Here is a 21259-nt window from a genome sequence, read left to right as displayed (position 1 = left end):
CACAAAGTTTTTCAAGTGATCCATCAGGTCCATTTTTTACGTTTCACATTTTGAGGGCATAATTCCTTCTTATTGTATATGGAGTTACGGCTGTCTAGCGCTAAACCCTGGCTTAATACTTTATTTGCGCATTACCCAGCAAACACTACATATATGCGTATAGGATAACGTACTTGTGTCAAATTATGATATCCGATATCCTGTGTAGAAAATCTAGCGGAATTTATTTGTACGATGAATACAACTCTTTATGGTATTTTATATACCATTAAGCTACCTGTATCGTTTTATAGTTTCTATTCACCACTTAAAATCCCGGAGAGTATCATTTATGCGCTGATTAAGGAAGTGTAAAATATTAACACTTCTTGATATCAACCTAGCTTCACATGGCGTTGACGGCTGTCGCATATCAACACAGATACATGGCAATATAGGCTTCTATTGTTTCTCTTTGTCCCACATAGACGTTAAACCTGGACATGTGAACCCGGGATCTTCACATGCACCTTCTGTAGTATCCGACTGAGGGGTATTTGTGCCAGCCACATAGGGCCATGGAAGTCCCGCTCTACGGGTGTTCGGAGATTCAGGCTTTATGTCCATTATACAGTCAGCTGGGCGAGCTTGGTCGCTCGTCTGAGAGGGCTGTGCACGAAACCGTGGCGTTATAATGATAAACTCAATAGGCCCTCTATTTCTGGTCTCTTGGCCACTTGCCGCGGCATCAGTCTGCTGCACAGACTGAAGCTCGGATCGTGGATTATGGTCAGTCAAGTTGTCAGTGTTTGACACAGTTTGTTCGGACTGTAATACGTCTGCAGCTTGGTTGTCTTCCCCATTGGGCGGCGTTTGACCATTTGTTACTTCTTCATTCGTTTGTCTATCAGAGCTGCTCCGGCCGGCCGAATGTATTAGGGTTCTTGCATCCCGCTCAGTATTGTCATTACCATTCGCCGGCGCAGACCTTAAATTTGGGAAACGAATGACGTCACCAACCCTTAAATTGGGATTTTGGTCTGTAATGAAAAGCAGTCGAGTAGCTGCGCGGCCCGTCTGGTTTGTGTCATCGACGTTTCTTGGAGGATCAGAAGAGCGACGTATCGGGGCACGGTCCGTTTGGTTTGAAGACTCTACGTTTCTTGGAAGATCTGTGGGGCGACTTATCGGTGCACCTGGCTGGTTATACCCATTATACGGCCTGGTTTGACCTTGAGCACATTCTACATCCACATATCTGTTGATTGGGTCACCTGAAATAGCGGTACTGATTCTTAAAGTTTATTCATTTCAACGAAAACCGGTTTAGACATATATTTGTTAGAGTTTTTATTTAGCCACAGGAAAAGACTGACAAAGATAGGAAAGGCAAATATAAATCAATTGCTAGATTTTCATCCAATTGTTTTCGTCAATGGCGGTGTGTTGTGTGTGTTGGGGGGGGGGGGGGTGAGGGGGTGAGGAGGGGGAGAGAGACAAATCATTTTTTTATTTCTTCTAGATGACCGTTTCATCGTTGAAGATGTGTTCATACTCTTTCTTATTGCACACTTTACATGTTTTTAGACGAACCACGAACATGATCGTAACCAGTCTCCTTTTGTATATGTTAATGTTATACATAGACCTCTTAGTTATGAATAAACGCCGTTTCCGGACAGTCCTGGAAGGATACGTATATACAGACCCTAGTCCAACATTTTATTTTGCACCAATACAATTTTAGGAGCAGCGGAAAAATAGGGCGCGAGCTGGGATGGAAAATTATTAGTCGCCTAACATAACCAAACTGGAAGGCGGTATATAATATAGTACGGTAGCTAGAAAGTGCAAGGGAAAGAACTCACGGTATTTACGGCGATTGAGACGGAGGCAGCAAGAAACCAAACTAATCAAAAATATAAATCCACCGATCCCACCGAATATTGGTCCTATTGCCACTGCGTTTTGATCGGATCTGAAACAGTATGGAAGTTTTGAGGAATTGTTACAGACTTAAAAAAGTTAAAATATTACCTGGCGCTAATATTTCGCATCTAGTCCCTTATACACAAAATTAACTACGAACTTTGTTTTGGTATAATGTCTGTTAAATTTACGTTCCTGAGTTTTAAAGAAAATATCTGTATGATGATCACTATTAACTATTGCTTATTTGGTAAAATTGAGAGTTTTCATTGGGATAGTTCATGATATGATGCACAGTCAGGCGTCGGTGATTCATGATAATTATGATGCACAGATTGACCGAATCTTGATTAGATAGGATGTAGAGACAGCCTGTTTCTCTCTTGTAATTCATGATTTGATACACAGACAAACTGATGTTCTCCCGTAGCTCATGAGATGATGTGCGGACAGCCTGATATTCTCCTGTAATTCATAAGATCATGTGCGGACAGCCTGATGTTCTCCGGTTATTGATGATATGATGCGACGACATATCTGATGTTCTCCCGACCGGTAATTCATGATATGATGTATAGACAGCCTTATGTTTTTTTGGTAATTTATAAGATGATGTGCGGACAGCCTGATGCTCTCCAGTAACTCATGAGATGATGTGCGGACAGCCTGATGTTCTCCGGTAATTCATAAGATGATGTGCGGACAGCCAGATGTTCTCCAGTAACTCATGAGATGATGTGCGGACAGCCTGATGTTCTCCGGTAACTCATGAGATGATGTGCGGACAGCCTGATGTTCTCCAGTAACTCATGAGATGATGTGCGGACAGCCTGATGTTCTCCGGTAATTCATAAGATGATGTGCGGACAGCCAGATGTTCTCCGGTAATTCATGAGATGATGTGGGGACAGCCAGATGTTCTCCGGTTATTCATAAGACGATGTGCGGACAGCCAGATGTTCTCCGGTAATTCATACGATGAAGTGCGGACAGCCAGATGTTCTCCGGTAATTCATGAGATGATGTGCGGACAGCCAGATGTTCTCCGGTAATTCATACGATGAAGTGCGGACAGCCAGATGTTGTCCGGTAATTCATGAGATGATGTGCGGACAGCATGATGCTCTCCGGTTACTCATAATATGATGTGCGGACACCCTGATGTTCTCCGGTATATCATGAGATGATGTGCGGACACCCTGATGTTCTCCGGTAACTCATGAGATAATGTGCGGACAGCCTGATGTTCTCAGATAACTCATGAGATAATGTGCGGACAGCCTGATGGTCTCCGGTAACTCATGAGATAATGTGTGGACAGCCTGATGGTCTCCGGTTTCTCATGAGATAATGTGATGGTCTCCGGTAACTCATGAGATAATGTGTGGACAGCCTGATGGTCTCCGGTAACTCATGAGATGATGTGCGGACAGCCTGATGGTCTCCGGTAACTCATGAGATAATGTGTGGACAGCCTGATGTTCTCCGGTTTCTCATGAGATAATGTGCGGACAGCCTGATGTTCTCCGGTAACTCATGAGATAATGTGCGGACAGCCTGATGGTCTCCGGTAACTCATGAGATAATGTGTGGACAGCCTGATGGTCTCCGGTAACTCATGAGATCATGTGCGGACAGCCTGATGTTCTCCGGTAACTCATGAGATAATGTGCAGACAGCCTGATGTTCTCCGGTAACTCATGAGATCATGTGCGGACAGCCTGATGCTCTCCGATAACTCATGAGATGATATGCGGACAGCCTGATGTTCTCCGGTAACTCATGAGATCATGTGCGGACAGCCTGATGCTCTCCGGTAACTCATGAGATGATATGTGGACAGCCTGATGCTCTCCGGTAACTCATGAGATGATGTGTGGACAGCCTGATTGTCTCCGGTAACTCATGAGATGATAGGCGGACAGCCTGATGGTCTCCGGTAATTCATGAGATGATGTGTGGACAGCCTGATGCTCTCCGGTAACTCATGAGATGATGTGCGGACAGCCTGATGCTCTCCGGTAACTCATGAGATGATAGGCGGACAGCCAAATGCTCTCCGGTAACTCATGAGATCATGTGTGGACAGCCTGATGCTCTCCGGTAACTCATGAGATGATGTGCGGACAGCCTGATGCTCTCCGGTAACTCATGAGATGATAGGCGGACAGCCTGATGCTCTCCGGTAACTCATGAGATCATGTGTGGACAGCCTGATGCTCTCCGGTAACTCATGAGATGATGTGTGGACAGGCTGATGGTCTCCAGTAACTCATGAGATAATGTGCGGACAGCCTGATGTTCTCCGGTAACTCATGAGAAAATGTGCGGACAGCCTGATGGTCTCCGGTAACTCATGAGAAAATGTGCGGACAGCCTGATGGTCTCTGATAACTCATGAGATGATGTGTGGACAGCCTGATGTTCTCCGATAAATCACGTTTCGACAATTTCACAGTTGGTTATAGGAGATAAAACACACACACACATACTAATATACGACTAAATGAATCACTTGAAATGAAGATGTCAATATACATAACAGCCTGTTTATTTAATGAATTGCTTGAACTGTTCACTTAATGTAAAGGTTTGAATATGCGTTTATGTGTACATTGTGAATATGTTGTCATGAAAGACTAGGTGCTGGTTGTCGTTTTCCTAAATGGTACTGGACAATGGTGCATGTTTTAGTTTTGATCTTCTCGGTTTCAGCCTGGTCTCGGCAAATCTTGTTCTCTATCTCAAGCAAGTTTCAGCAATTGAGTTAATTTGTTTTCTTTTTTTCAGATGAATTTTAGTAACTTAAGTACTAGTAACAAGGTCAACGTGTTAAGGGAGCCTGACCATACATCATCATTTATAAACAAGTGTTATTACTTTTTCCAATGTAATCTCCATGCTCCATATTGTCCTTCTGTTGTTGTTTTTCTGTTACCAATCTTGCTTTAAATGTCTATGTGAGGAGTTCCAAGTAAGCTCCTGTGATAGCCGTTGCAGTTGCATTATAATCATTTATAGGGTTAAACAATAAACACAAAAACAAATCACGTTGGGCCATACAAAACTATGGACACAAGCATACATACGAATGGTATGGGGCGACGTAATGTGGAGGCTTCACGGTGAAATGTAGGTCCGGAATTGTGTAATGATCCCAGTACGAGGGTAATCTCGGAGTTTTGGGTATCGTCATTGGTTTGTACGTGGTCAATTGATTCCAGTTCCACGTGGGTATTTTCGGAGTTTTCGGTCTCGTCATTGGTTTGTTCGTGATCAATTGATTCCAGTTCCACGTGGGTAATCTCGGAGTTGGTTTGATCGTGTTCATTGGTCGTTGGCAACACTCGGTTTCACAGCAACCGTACGCACAGTAATTGTAACCGACTTTATCCAATGTGGCATCGTACGTATCGCAGCGTTTTCCCATCATACAAGATTCCAATCCACAAATGATACCTGGATAAAAGCCATGTAAAGGAGGTAAACTGAATGAGCGTTCGTCTCAATGTTATCATTCGCTGCAGCACATATAGCTGTGTTGATAGTACACAGATCAATGTCAATGTTTACATTTGTTGAGTCTATATTATTTGTATTAAGTGTATTAAACTCAAGCTTGTTTGTAATTTAAATTACCAAAGTAATAAAGTTTACATTTATGTAATTTTTATGTTTTTCTTTTCGAAACTAACAACATACTTGTTTAAAATCTTACCTGATCTAAGTTCGAAACCAGAACAGTAAAGTTTAAAAACTTATCCGGGTTTTCGACTCGTTTCACTGCACAGAAATATATTGCCGGTTGTGCAATACGTGTACAATTTCATATCGGCATACTCCTCCCTTTGTGCTAGAGGTAAACATACCACGGGAAAACCCGATGACTAAGTTGTACAATTTTAAACCAGGACTTGTAGAGCGGTGTAGTTAACTTGAAGGGCTGTTAAGGAATCAGACCCACATTAAAGTGACACTCTTATTCAAAAGTAATACACACAAATGTATAACAAAAAGTAAATTTTAAGTGATAAACCTTTAACTACTTACTTAATAATGCATCGATGGAAAATATTAATTACTGAAAACAAGATTGTAACCGTGTATTTTATAGCTGAAAAAAACATCAACTGATTGGCGAGTGGTAAAAATTACTGTGAGGTACTTTGGTCTCATAAAGTAGAACTACCGTGTTTACTGCACCTTTTTCCCATTAAACTGGGTGTCCTTCTTAATATCTATTGTTTTCGACATATATTTATCATTTTTGATCACGGTGTAAAAAACAGTTGTATTTATTGTGGTAAATCTTTTATGGGAGTAAGAGAGCATGTTTAAAGCTTGTTCACTGATAGCCTCATTAACCTCAATGTTAGATATAAACGTTAGGTGACGTCATACACTTCTGGTATCATTATGTGTTAAATGAATGGCCAAGAGTACACCATACGTACAGTTATGCCCGATTGTATTTTGTTCTTTGCTGCAAAAGAAATCGAGCGTTTTACTTTTGAGGGCCAATCGAACTTGATTGTTTTACTATTTTCGGCATTGTATTAACATTTGCATTTTTTTTGCAAACCAAACTAACCCCTTTGAATGATACCAATATGGGGTGACTAGACATTTAAAAATGTACTTCTTTGTTTGTAGGATACAAACGGTGCTTTACAAAACCATTTTTGAAGAGTTTAAATCATATATGTTAAGACATTATGAAAAACACGAATGGTGTGAAATAACTAACAATATCATATTTTTAATGATCCAATCTTACTCCCCAAAAATATTTACCGCAATTAATACAATTGTTTTAATATACCAAAGGGTTGCATAATTGTCGAAAACAATTTTTTTTATGAAGGATAGAAATGTGCAGAAAACACGATATTTTATCTTATGAGACGATAGTAGAGCACAGTAAAGCGTTTAGCCATCACCAATCATTTAAAAAAAAATTGCGTTTTCATCTGTTGAATACACGGTTACAATCTTGTTATCAGTGATTACTATTTTAAATAAATGTCCCGATTATTTATTAATTAGTTTAAGGTTAATCACTCAAAATTTATGTTTGTAATACATGTGTAAGAATTGATTTTGAATAAGCTAGAATGTCACTTTAAGAGTCAAGTCCATATGAACGTAGAGTCCAAACAAATGGGTTAGAAATAAGTACCACTAACATAGTATGTAAATAATTCTGTTTAACCATTCTAAGCTAATGCGTGTAGGGATTGAACAAATATTTCGAAACCAAAATCAATTAATGATCCAAAGCTGATAACAGACACTCCAACGTCGGGATAGGAAGAACGTCTCAATTTAGCACAAAATTCTATCAAAACAAAGTATAAACATTTAAACCCCCTTTTCCCTACGTTGTTATCTAGTATGCCAATACGCGAAACATCAAGCATCGAGAATTATTGTTATTTTTCTATATTTGATACTGTATATATCCGTATTTTCTGTTTATCTTAATGCAAAGCAACAGCAACGGGAAGTGAAGACATTTTTGCCACAAATTTGTTCTCCATAAAGCAGAATTAAACAAATTAAAGATCCTCCATCTAAAGAGTAAGCTGTATTATCTAATGGCAACCAAACATTCTGAATTCCACGCTTAAACGAAATCAAGCCCCCCCCCCCCTCCCCCTAGGTCCGGGGGTTTACCTGGGATAACGGAGGAAATAGGCCGTGTTTTAACCTTTCGGGTGGCCCAACAGTGCCGAGTGAATGTGGTGGTTTTGTTTTCGCTCCGAAAATGGTGGGGAATCGGCCTTACCTAGATATCCCGGGATTTTACCAGCAGTTTGTCCCCGCAGGATGGGGATTTACGCGGGGGTGGCTAAACCGAAAAGTCCCCGCTATTTCCCGGACTTAGAGGGGAGGGGTGGGCGTGGTTACAATTGACTGGTACATTAAATCATGCCAAATTATTGTGACGTACATAAGGAGTATTTAGGTGTAATTTTGTACGAACAGACTTCATTGTTGTTGCAGCTCAAAAGCCACTATGCGACGAAACTAGTTTTTTTTAATTTTTAATCACGAGTACATCAGTTCTTACCCTCATAGATAAAAACCAGACCAATATTTTCCATCTTCAAGGAAGAACGATCAAGCATCAACAGAACAACTGTATCATGATTATTACTACTTATTTCAATAAATAAATGTAATGCTCAGGAAAAATCTCCAAAGGACCATTCTCACTTGCACATGCGTCAATGACAAACGCAAACGCAAAACACAGCACAGCAAGACAACAAACATTTCAACTATCAATATATCGTCAATGAATGGTGGAGCTGGTACGGTATCGTCAGTGAATGGTGGAGCTGGCACGGTATCGTCAATGAATGGTGGAGCTGGCACGGTATCGTCAATGAATGGTGGAGCTGGCACGGTATCGTCAATGAATGGTGGAGCTGGCACGGTATCGTCAATGAATGGTGAAGCTGGCACGGTATAGTCAATGAATGGTGGAGCTGGCACGGTATCGTCAATGAATGGTGGAGCTGGCACGGTATCGTCAATGAATGGTGGAGCTGGCACGGTATCGTCAATGAATGGTGGAGCTGGCACGGTATCGTCAATGAATGGTGGAGCTGGCACGGTATCGTCAATGAATGGTGAAGCTGGCACGGTATCGTCAATGAATGGTGGAGCTGGCACGGTATCGTCAATGAATGGTGGAGCTGGCACGGTATCGTCAATGAATGGTGGAGCTGGCACGGTAAGTGAACACTACTGAGTAAGAACTAAATTTCGTATTTTAATAAGTTGTTTTACTGATAGGTTTACCAGTATTGCACATCGGAAGTGGAGGCTGAAGTGTGAAATAACGATTAAGAAAAACTTGTGGACGTAATGAAAAAAGGTAACCTGACCGAGGCCACACTTGGCTTGTAATGGTTTTCCTAACCGAGGCCACATTGAGCATGTAATGGTTTTCCTGACCGAGGCCACACAGAGAGTTTTATGGGTTTCCTAACCGAGGCCACATTGAGCAAGTAATGGTTTCCCTGACCGAGGTCACTCTGAGCTTGTAATTGTTTCCCTTACCACAGTCACACTGAGCGTGTAATTGTTTCCCTGACTGCAGTCACACTGAGTGTGTAATGGTTTCCCTGACCGAGGTCACTCTTAGCGTTTATTGTTTTTTTCTGGCTGAAATTACACTAAGCGTGTAATTGTTTCCCTGACCGAGATCACTCTAAGCGTGTATTGGTTTCCCTGACCGAAATCACACTAAGCGTGTTATGGTTTCCCTGACCGAGGTCACTCTTAGCGTGTAATGGTTTCACTGACCGAGATCACACTACGCGTGTAATGGTTTCCCTGAACGAGATCACACTACGCGTGTAATGGTTTCCCTGACCGAGATCACACTAAGCGTGTTATGGTTTCCCTGACCGAGGTCACACTGAGCGTGTAATGGTTTTCCTGACCGAGATCACACTAAGCGTGTAATGGTTTCCCTGACCGAGATCACTCTAAGCGTTTCCCTGACCATAATCACACCACTGAGAGTTTAATGGATTCCCTAATGGAGGTCACACTGAACGTTTAATGGTTTCTCTGACCGAGGCCACATTGAGCGTGTAATGGTTTCCCTGACCGAGGCGAAATCGAACGTGTAATGGTTTCCCTGACCGAGATCACGCTGAGCGTTTAATGGTTTCCCTGACCGAGATCACACTGAGAGTTTAATGGATTCCCTGACCGAAATCACACCGAGTATTTAATGGTTTCCCTGACCCAGATCACACTGAGAGTTTAATGGATTCCCTGACCGAAATCACACTGATCGTTTAATTGTTTCCCTGACCGAAATCACACTGAGCATTAAATAGTTTCCCTGACCGAGGTTATACCTAGCGTGTTATGGTTCACCTAACCGAGGTTACAATGAGCGAGTAATGGTTCCCTGAGCGAGGCAACACTTAGTATAGTAGTGTTTCCCTGACCCAAATCACACTGAGCCTGTAATAGTTTCCGTGACAGAGGTCACACTGAGCGTATACTTGTTTCCTTGACCGTGGTCACACTGAACGTGTAATCATTTCCCTGACCGAGATCACGCCTAGCGTGTTATTGTTTCCATGACCGTGGTCACGCTGAGCGTGTTATAGTTTCCATGACCGTGGTCATGCTGATAGTGTTATTGTTTCCATGACCAAGATCACGCTGAGCGTGTTTAAAATACCCTGACCGAGATCACACTTAGTGTGTAGTTGTTTCCATGGCCGAGGTCACACGCAGCATGCAATAGTTGTTATGACCGAGGTCAAACTGAGCGCGTAATTTAGCTTCCCTGACCGAGGTCACCTTGAGCTGTAATGGTTGTAATGACCGAGGTCATGAGCGTTTTTTAAGAAATGAATTGCGGGATTGATGTCATTATCGGGATGTGAACGCAGTTTGGGTGGCTAAAGTAAGGCCGCATCATTAAAAAACAAACCTTCATGCACAAGTGCCGGTGTTGAGTAGCATTTCTGCGTTTAGCCACGGTCATATGTATTCGGTGGTGCAAAGAATGCGGATGCTATGATAACACACGATGTGAATGGTGGTGGCGTGTCAGCTTATTACAGTCGCCTTCGGGCCTTGCCCATTCGGCGAGTGTTCCGATTAGATTGTTATTCATTTAAGTTTTTTTTTAGAATAGTGCACAGACAGAATGTAGCCTTAGTAAGAAATACCCTGGATCTTTAAGATACACCAGTGTATAGCACTGTTACACGTGACACCCATTTAACGTCCCTCCCAGAAGACGATAAGTATTTTTTCTAGTGATGCGGCGGGGAATCGAACCTGCGACCCCTTAAATGATGTGAATAGTGACACACATCGGGATTTTATTTCCAACTTTTTGCAGATAATGTTCTTTTTTATGATGTACAAATCCAATGGGAACAGAAAGTATAAAATGGAATATGAAATATCGACGGCTGTCCTTAAGACATAACAACAATAAAGCAAACCTCGAAAAGTTAGATCGAAAACTGATCTCTCCCCATGCAAAAGCATTGATTTTTTTTTGTATAAATATATTTTTCCAACAGAATTGATATGAAAGCGTTCAAATCTAAAGTAATTGGGAGGTATTTACGCAACAAAATGACAAAAAGTTTTACGTCTTTCAATTTGTACATATCACTTTGATTTATTTTACTCGTATAAACCTCTGAACAAAATCAAAATCAGACCTTACAAATTGTTTTTCTCAATTGTCGACTAATTTGCATTAAAACGGAACTCGCGTGGGAGCATTTTCAAAACATAACACAATGTTGCGGCTACAATGATTCTCCGTCATATTCCATAACCATGGAAATCACTGTTTGCAATGAATAAGTTTTAGTAGATTTATTGTTATGATATTAAATAAAGTTCAAGTGGAAATGGAAGCAATACAGTGCTGATACCTCCTAGGATACAGAATGCCACGAATAAACGCCAGTTACAGGAATGTTCATCGCTCAGGAACACGTCCATGGTATTTCTCTTGAAGATGGTCACACCGGTCTTTCTTTAAGAAGCATACGGTTTCTTAAAAGACAAGGAGCTGTTGATGATTAATTTCGGCGGGTTAATTCCAGCCTAGGGTTAGGCTTGGAAGCGTGTCATAACCACTTAGTTTGATATTATCTGTAAGAATGTGCTGTCAGCCCATGTGACCAGCTAAATGACTCCAGTTGGAGGGCCCGTTTAAGTGTTTTTCGGTATTGTAAGTACCTTTTTCATATCGGACCTTGCAGTAGGTTGGTATGGCGTCGAATTCAAAAACCGAAGCACGTCCTTTTCTAGCAACCATGCCCCTTCCTTCGTATGGTACATCCAGAATAATGGTGATCGATGTTCCCCAAGACGGACATTCCAGTCCTTTTCTTCTTGCTGTCAGCCAGAGCAATGGCGATCGATGCTCACAAACATATACTATAAGAAATCTTATCCTTATCGTAAAGCCAGACCAATGGTAATCAATGCTTCAAAAAAGGGACTTTCACTTATCTTTCTCCTTACGGTAGTTTCAGACCAATTGTGACGGTTGCTCCACAAGGCGGACTTTCACCTATCTTTCTCCTTGCGGTAGATTCAGACCAATGGTGATGGTTAAAGGACCTCAATGGTAATAAGGGTTCTCTGGACCCTTTTTTGATTTATTCTTGGTGCTGGTATGCAGTTCAATAGTCATATTATATATTTGCATGTATGTAATATTTTTATATTTACTGTACATGTTGTTTAAATTGTCCATGTTATACACCCAATGAACACAATCTATCTATCTGTTGCTCAATAAGGCGGACTTTCAGATATCTTTCTCCTTAAGATAGATTCAGACCAATGGTGAGTGCTGCTCCACAAGGGGGACTATCAAGTATCTTTCCCCTTACGGTAGATGCAGACCAATGGTGATCGTTGCTCCACAATACGGACTATCAGGTCTCTTTTTCCTTGCAGTAGATCGAGACCAATTGTTGTCGATGCTCCGAAAGCGGACTTCTTTCTCCTTGCATTAGGCCAAGACCAATGGCGATCGATTCCCTACAAGACGGATAATCAGGTCGCACGTCGATGTTCCATAAGACTACCTGGCATGTACCGTTTTCTTTACGGTTACTCAAAAACTATGGCGATCGATGTTCTACAAGACGACACATCAGTTATATTCCCCTTACGGTTGATCCAGAGCTTGGGCGAACGATGCTTCACAATACCAGGCTACTAAATTTATCCGTATGGTACAAACACGGAGTTACTGGTCCCTTTCTCTAGACGGTAGAATCAGACCAAGGGCGCGCGATGCTCCACAAACCAGAGTATTTCGCTCTTTTATAATTACGGTTGATCAAGACCAGGGGTCAGTGATGCTTCACAAGACGGACTTTCAGGTCCCTTTCTTACGTTGTTTCCAGGCCAATCGCCAGTGACCCTCAACAAGCCGGAATACTAGAGGTTTACCTTCTCCTAACACTAGATCCTGACATAGGGTGAGCGAATATCCACAAGACGTACTGACAGAATAGCTTTATCCTCCAAAAGATGGACTACCATGTCCCTTTTGCCTTACGGTAGATCCTAAGAAAGACTAACGATGCACCACAAGACGGAAAACCAGGCCCCTTTCCCATTGTGGAAGATCCAGACCAAGGACAGGCGATGCTCCAAAGGATATTCAACAAGGATTTATTTCGCCTTATGGTGGGTCCTTATCAAGGGCTAGCGATACTTCACAAGACTGACTAACAGGGTCCCTTTCTCCTTAGGTAAGTGCAGACCAATAGCGAGCGATGTGTTTACGAAACTAACTACCTGATCCCATTCGCCTTACGGTAGATCTATAAGTATGTACTTAACATGTAATAAAAAAAAAATGAAGGTATTATCTTTGTTAATCATAATTTATGTATATTGCTCGCCAAAAGATGGAATGTCACTGTACTCCTGTGGTGAAGTTATCCAATGGTACATGTTTGTCGTATTAGTTGGCATATCGCATGTATTTGAGGTTTTTGCTACCATGAAAAAATAAAATGCGACTCTGTGTGTCAAATTTGCTTTCAGTTACCGATATTGTTGAAATTGCTTTAAACAAGAAAGTAAACAACTGACAATTGTTAAATTTCGCATAAGGAACAAATCTTGTTTAAATTTGCTTTCAATAACCAATAAGAACAAAACAGCCAGGCAAACAGAGAGAAATAAAATAGTGCAAATAATAAAATATTTATTATGGCATGTTCATACTACTATTTGTTTAATATTTAAAGTTATTTGTCCTTAAGTGCATAGCAGACGAAACCTTGCCCAAATGCATCATCAAAACAGACAAGACCTGGGATAGGAAAATATTGAACGTGGAACAGTCATGCAATAAGGACCAATGTATACACCAAGACAAGATAACTTCCTTGTGCTCTAAAATAAGTATAACATGAATCTACGTTTATTATAATTCAACTGAAATATGGTCTAATAAAGCAATGAATATTTGTAAAAGGTAAATATCAACGCTGGATGTATTGCCATAATAGAACTGTTCTGTGTGTTAATCAATTGGCAGGTATCAAATTTCATAATGATCGATTTGAAAACACGGTAATGCGCAATATTTCATATATATGCCTCCATATATTCCAAACTCGTCTAAATACATTGGCATTGAGTGTCTACGTTGAACAATAAAAATGGAAGTTTTGCAAATTGTTGTATTAGTTATCATAAATGTTTTCTGTAAGTACATCGTTTTTGTTTGCTTTGTTTTCCAAACTTAAAATAACAGAAAATAACATACTAGCTCGTTGTGAGCAATAACCATAATAAGCTTACTTTTTTGCTAACTTCAGCTAAATTTCAAAGTGTTTTTGTATTACTCGTGTGACGTTTTTTCCATTTAGATCAAAACAAGGTTAATGTAATGACTCATTTTAATACATATGTCTGTAAAGCTTTCTTGTCATTTCAGATTGCTGGACTTTTAACTACGGGACATGTCCCTGTTATTTTTAAGGAATAACATATTCCATGCAAAAAAGTTAATATAAAATCTCCAAAACTGGACAAGAAACTAATATGGTCATCTTCATACTATCATCGACATCCAACGTCATCTAGTAGTTCGGATATGTCATTACTTGTTGACTCGGTATTTCTTAGGATCCCGCTAAGAAGGCATATCGCTAGGGGCCACAGAAAGTTTACCTTAAGAAGGCATCGAATTAAATATAAATCTTCAAAGAAGACCAGATTAGCTTAAAAATATTATTTAAAATAGTGCAAATGAAACGCAAAAAAGAAAACCCTTTTATTCAAGTTTAAAATGTATCTGTTGATAATGTTTTTTAAAGGTGAAATTAACACTGAAAAAAATTCTTCCCCTTTAAAAGGAAGCGATGACATCAGTTATAAAATAAAACTTTTCATTTCAAATATCAGATGCTGACGCAACAATATGTAGGACCTCATTCGGCTTGAAGGACTGTTCCTATGGATGTTGTACACACGAAATAACAAGAGTAGTCTCCTGCTGTGGGCCAGGTACTTCGGTGTTAGTTATTACCATGGTCCCCACTGTTCTCTTTGTATTCGCTATGATCACAACTGCCTGCGTCTTCTCTCACAAGGCATCAAGGAAGATTGGATCATCATACATTGGTTAATCAGGTATCTTTGTTCGTTACGTTTATTCTTGCTTTATTATATGCTTTCCGTCGGTTTATAGAGATTTATCAGTGAAATAGAATTGATATTGTTCTGTTTCAAACAGTGAAAATATGATTTTGATATGTTTCACTGTTTTGAAAATTAACCCCATACTCACATCCAAATCAAAATTCAGCGCGTACAGAGCTTGGACACAATATAAACGACGTCATTTCCGAAAGTTCGCATACAATTAAAATTGCTCTTCCGAAAAATGCAATTGTACATGTCATTTCGTATCCTTTTTATGCATATGATAAAGCTAAAACAGATCAATTGCAGTGTAAATTCGCAATGTATTTTACCTCGTGAACACAAAAAGTGAATATTACATTCGTGGATGTGCCTCTCGTGAAATATAACTATTGGTGCTCACTCGGTGAAATATTTTACGATCTTACACTGAAACAACAATTATCCCCTATCTACTATACATATGATCCTGTTTAGTTTCACTATAACGTTTTACCTGTTAAGTTTCATTTTACGTGTGTTCCTGTCGAGTTTTATTATATATCTACTTGTGTCTAGTTTTATTACGTTTCCATAAAGCACACGCATGGCATAATTCTCGACAAATGTTAATTTTAGTCATGACTTCCCCGTAAAGGGTTACTCGTGTTTAGTTGAAGAAAGCTCTCACTTTCAATAATTATTGTTTTGCAAAACAAACCAGCAAATAAACGAGTACATAACTACACACATTTCTTGATTGTTGAAGACATATGGTACATGAATAAATGCACCCAATTGTATGTAGGAATATTCTAATAATTAAATATTTGACGTTTTCAGGTGAGTCCAAAATACGAGCGTCCAATTGACGACCAGACTTATAGCAACTTTTATGGAGGTCGTGAGGAGTACTCGTCACGGAAAGAATCCTCAAAAGTGAAGTTTTAAAGCCAGCTTGTGTCGTGTCATTGGTGCCAATTACAATTGAACACATATGTACTTATTACTATTAGTAGTTTATTTTGTCTCTTGTTTATGACATTTTTAACGTTAAGAATGAAACTAAAATTTCGTAAATATGTATTTCATATCAAGAAAATTGAATCAAATTGTGTTTTTGTATAAATGAAGTTACAAACACATTTTCATATATAAATCTTTCTCTTTCAACCCGTACTTAAAGGTAATATATTTGAGTAAATGGTATACAATCGGTGTAATCTTAATGTTATTTAAGAATAAAAGAGGCAAATGCGCCAAACCACAGCTGTTTCATATTGGCGTCGGGTCCAGTCCAAACTGTGATACCAAGTATATTTGATGTGTCGTCTGTCGGCGCCATATATTGTCGAACTATATCAATTCCTTGAACTTGATCATTTTTTTCTGATAATCTTACTTCATTCTTGATTGATTTCAAATTGGTACTGCTTCCGATAAAAACTACTTGTTTAATTTTGCAAGTATTGGTCGATGCTGGGACAAGTGTGATGTTGTGAACAATTATACAAGTTTTAACCCACAGTGAACTCATATTTGGCAGATCGTATTCCAAGGCAATGACCTCAACATTTATTGATATCTGTGTTGTTTTGAACGTTGTGTCTCCCGTTAACTCTACTTGTGCGTTTAACGAGAGTCGTTTCTAAAACATCAGTTTTCTCGGCTGTACGGGCAATCCACTAGCGCACAGTTCCATTGATGTGTAGTTGGTAAAATATTATAACTTCTCTATATGGAAGATGTTACTAAGAGGAGGTATTGTATTTATCATGTGATTTAAACAATACTAGATTTTGCTTATATTATCAGAAACAGTAGCATACTAAAGCATGGTTTCTTCCATGATTAGGTCAATCCCTACCCACAGATAACCACCCAAACCTCTGCCCAGCCACTGTTCTGACAATATCAGCACCTAATACTGTGTAAGAATGTAAATTTGTTAGGAAATGTTATTCAGCCCTCCAACACAATATAGTATAAACCTCAGCCGCACCAACCCCTTTCGCACAACTACATTGTATATACGTATGAACATTGAACGGTTTCCCGTTTATTTCTGTTTTCCGGTACTTCCACCGACCCCTTTCATTACCATTTTTTTCTTCTGTTGTTAACTCACACCGGAAGTATCTTAACTGAAATGCCTGCGATTTATTTGGCTGACGCGTTATCGTGTGAGTCTATGTAATGGCAGGGTTACGCACAGTTCCTACATGATACCATTGTTATTTGTAATGAATGGTCATTGACTTTTTAAGTTTTCCAATTTTTTTAAAAGTCAGATTATTTTAAATAAGAACAACAACATCATACCAAACGCTTTTCCTGATCTTTGATGAATCGGGTCATAAGGTTCGCAAACCAAAATATAAAAAACCGTAGCCTGATAGTTTAAGGACAAGGTATTTAATACCAATAAAATGTGCTCAAAGATTTCTAAAAACGGAATTAGACTAACGTTTTTTTTAGTATCTTCATGTTTCCCTTTTCTTTAATCAGTTTAAAGAATTGTTTGTTTATAAAAGTTGTTTTTTATCAAACATATTTAATAGTTTTATTTCACAATAATACTGTTGGCTGGTCCAATTTAATCACGTGATCCTCCATGGTACAGCATTGAGACCTATTCCAAACTGACGTCACCGTTTCCACGCGACGTTAATTAAGGTTAAATGGAATTGGATGCAGCTCAGGTGTAGTCTGATATCCTTGATGGTTGGGCTGACTTTTAGGTGTTCTTTAGAAGAACGAAAATTTTAAATGTTTACTCCTTCATACAGACTAGCGGATCTACCCTGGAAACAACCTTATGGTGATCAACGTATCTTTTTGGTCCAATAAGAAGGCAGTATACTTCATATAAGACAATACATTTACCAGAAATCTGCCGTTGTTTATTTTAATAGTTTGCACCCAGTGCGTTTTTTTTTGTTATACTTTATCATGTTGTAGCATGTAGCATAGTTTCTTTATCATTTTTTATTCTTCATTGTATTCAAATCGATTTGTGCTCTGATGTGGAATATATATTTTATTTAAGTAAGGTTTTTCTCGTATAGATAAATGTAGGGCCAAGTCTAAGGTTATGGTAACCCCCAGAAAACTCGTGTTTCAATGACCGTTCCAAGGTAATCCCACCATGTATCGGTAACGTTATGAGTGTGTAATCTGTATGCGGTGTTTATATTTGTGTATGCGGTGTTTATATTTGTGTATGCGGTGTTTATATTTGTGTATGTGGTGTTTATATTTGTGTATGTGGTGCTTATATTTGTGTATGCGGTGTTTATATTTGTGTATGTGGTGTTTATATTTGTATATGCGGTGTTTATTGTGTGTATGCGGTGTTTATTGTGTGTATGCGGTGTTTATATTTGTGTATGCGGTGTTTATTGTGTATGCGGTGTTTATTGTGTATGCGGTGTTTATTGTGTATGCGGTGTTTATATTTGTGTATGCGGTGTTTATATTTGTGTATGCAGTGTTTATATTTGTGTATGCGGTGTTTATATTTGTGTATGCGGTGTTTATATTTGTGTATGCGGTGTTAATTGTATATGCGGTGTTTATTGTGTATGGGGTGTTTATATTTGTGTATGCGGTGTTTATATTTGTGTATGCGGTGTTTATTGTGTGTATGCGGTGTTTATATTTGTGTATGCGGTGTTTATATTTGTGTATGCGGTGTTTATATTTGTGTATGCGGTGTTTATTGTGTACATGCAGTGTTTATTGTGTATGCGGTGTTCATTGTGTATGTGGTGTTTATATTTGTGTATGCGGTGTTTATTGTGTGTATGTGGTGTTTATATTTGTGTATGCGGTGTTTATTGTGTGTATGCGGTGTTTTTATTTGTGTATGCGGTGTTTATATTTGTGTATGCTGTGTTTATTGTGTGTATGTGGTGTTTATTTTTGTGTATGTGGTGTTTATTGTGTCTTTTGTCATTGTCGTTTTGACCCTTGTCGTATGTCTCTAAACAGGGTTTATTTTTAACTTTCAACAACGGGGCTTGCCACTGTATTTTCATTGTATAATTAATAAATGTTAATGTAAGTGTGACTCTGTGCTATTGTTATCCGGTCTAAAACCGAAATAAATTATGAAGTAATTCATTGAACGTACCAAGACGTTATCCCAATATCATTGCATCAATCGATATTTTGCTCCTTTTGGGAAGGGACTAGTAACATAGGGCGATTCCCGAAATACTTTGACAGGATCTAAGTCACGACAGGGAATTATCGGAACCATATTACCCCTTATGCTTCGAAAATGCTCCAATGCGACTTCCGTTGAGGGGCAAATTAGTTGAAATGGAGGTCAACGGTTATTCTGGTCTGAGGTTTGTACAGGTGAAGCAAAAAAACCCAGCGAACACAGTGTCACATTTTGACTCTATATTGTGTCAAATGTTCTGAACAAAAAACCCCCATCTAATTGTCTGGAATTCGCATAACTAGCTATAGGTAATGTTGACACCGTTAACATTATTCGTTCTTATCAATGTCCTCTATATACAGGCTGTTTTACCTACTACCCTCTTTAAACTGGCTGTTCTGACCAGTGGCCTCTACTTACAGGCAATTACCCTGCACTAATGGGCTATTCTTACCACCACCTTCTACTTACAGGCTGTTCTCACCACTGATATCTACTTACAAACAGTTTTTACCAAGTGATCTACTTACAGCATGTTCTTACCATTGCCCTTACATACGGGTTGACTGTTCATACAACTGCCATCTACTCACAGGCTACTACCCTCTACTTGTGTACAGGCTGTTCTGACCACTTCCGTCTACTAACAGACTGTTCTTTCCACTACTCTCTTCTTTCAGGTTTTTTACCACTGCCATCTACATACAGGCGGCTCCTAACACTGCCCTTTACCTACAGGTTGTTCGTACCATTATAATCTCCTTACCACTATATTCTACTTACATGTTACTACCATCCACTTACAGGCTATTCAGACTTCTACCGTCTACTAACAGACTGTTTTTTCCACTACTCTTTACTCACAGGTTGTTCTTACCACTATCCTCTACTTCATGTTGTTCTTACCACTTTCCTCTACTTTCATGTTGTTCTTACCACTATTCTCTACTTACAGGCTGTTCTCTCCACTACCCTCTACTTAAACGTTGTTCTTACCACTATCACTTACTAAAAGGCAACTACCCTCTACTTAAAGATCGTTCTTACCACTACCATTACCTTGAAGGCTAATACCCTCCACTTAAAGGTTATTGTTACCGCTAGCCTCTACTTACAGGCTGTTCTTATTACAAACCGTCACTACCAGGCTGTTCTTACCAGTACCCTACAATTACAGGCTCGTTTTACCATTTCTCTCCACTCACAGGCTCTACTTACCACTACCCTACACTTACAGACTGTTCTTATTACTACCCTCCACGTTCAGGCCGTTCCTTTTACAAATCTTTACTTACAGGCAGTTCTTATTACTTCCATCCACTAAAGGCTACTACCAATTACTTAAAGGCTATTCTTACCACTACTCTCAAATTACAGGCTGTTCTTATTACTACCCGCCACTTACAGACTGTTCTTACTACTACCCTCAACTAACGGACTGTTCTTTCCACTACCCTCCACTAACGGACTGTTCTTTCCACTACCCTCCATTAACAGGTTGTTCTTATCACTACCCTCCACTAACAGGCTGTTCTTATCACTACCCTCAACAAACGGACTGTTCTTTCCACTACCCTCCACTTACGGACTGTTCTTTCCACTACCCTCCATTAACAGGCTGTTCTTATTACTACCTTCCACTAACAGGCTGTTCTTATCACTACCCTCAACTAACGGACTGTTCTTTCCACTACCCTCCACTTACGGACTGTTCTTTCCACTACCCACCACTAACAGGCTGTTCTTAACACTACCCTCCACATACTGGCTGTTCTTACCACTACCCTCCACTTACAGGCTGTTCTTCTTATTAAATACTTTCACTTACAGGCTGTTCTTACCATTTCCCTCCACTAAAGGCCACTATCGTCTTAAAGACTGCTCTTACCACTACTCTCCACTTACAGGCTGTTTTTATTACTAACCTTTACTTACAGGCTGTTCTTACAACTACCCTCCACTAACAGACTGTTCTTTCCACTACCCACCACTTACAGGCTGTTTTTATCA

The 21259-nt window shown here is 39.6% G+C and overlaps 1 protein-coding gene and 1 long non-coding RNA gene across 2 annotated transcripts; one reads left to right on the top strand and one right to left on the bottom strand.

Moving 5' to 3' along the window:
* Positions 1 to 346: 346 nt before the first annotated feature.
* LOC128234296 (uncharacterized) lies at positions 347 to 5769 on the bottom strand. The gene is made up of 4 exons (XM_052948459.1): positions 5627 to 5769; positions 4998 to 5367; positions 1848 to 1957; positions 347 to 1253 (listed from the first exon to the last, which is right to left on the bottom strand). Exons 2-4 carry the CDS (start codon positions 5339 to 5341, stop codon positions 442 to 444), a joined length of 1266 nt encoding a protein of 421 aa, XP_052804419.1. The 5' UTR covers positions 5342 to 5367; positions 5627 to 5769; the 3' UTR covers positions 347 to 441.
* Positions 5770 to 14016: 8247 nt separating this feature from the next.
* On the top strand, positions 14017 to 16277 carry LOC128234306 (uncharacterized). Its single transcript, XR_008260926.1, has 3 exons — positions 14017 to 14157; positions 14860 to 15087; positions 15922 to 16277. It is a non-coding gene; the product is annotated as an uncharacterized LOC128234306 (long non-coding RNA).
* Positions 16278 to 21259: the final 4982 nt, after the last annotated feature.

Source organism: Mya arenaria, chromosome 5, assembly GCF_026914265.1.
Source record: "Mya arenaria isolate MELC-2E11 chromosome 5, ASM2691426v1".
Taxonomy (NCBI): Eukaryota; Metazoa; Mollusca; class Bivalvia; order Myida; family Myidae; genus Mya; species Mya arenaria.
This window is presented reverse-complemented; position numbering and strand designations above follow the sequence as displayed.

What these genes read in the sequence shown, in the direction of transcription:
- LOC128234296 (XM_052948459.1), bottom strand. Translation starts at nt 5,341, where the DNA reads ATGATGGGAAAACGCTGCGATACGTACGATGCCACATTGGATAAAGTC. An exon ending in TACGTCGCCCCATACCATTC is followed by an intron (nt 1,958 to 4,997) that starts GTATGTATGCTT and finishes ATACTGTTTCAG; the next exon opens with ATCCGATCAAAACGCAGTGG. An exon ending in TCTCAATCGCCGTAAATACC is followed by an intron (nt 1,254 to 1,847) that starts GTGAGTTCTTTC and finishes CCGCTATTTCAG; the next exon opens with GTGACCCAATCAACAGATAT.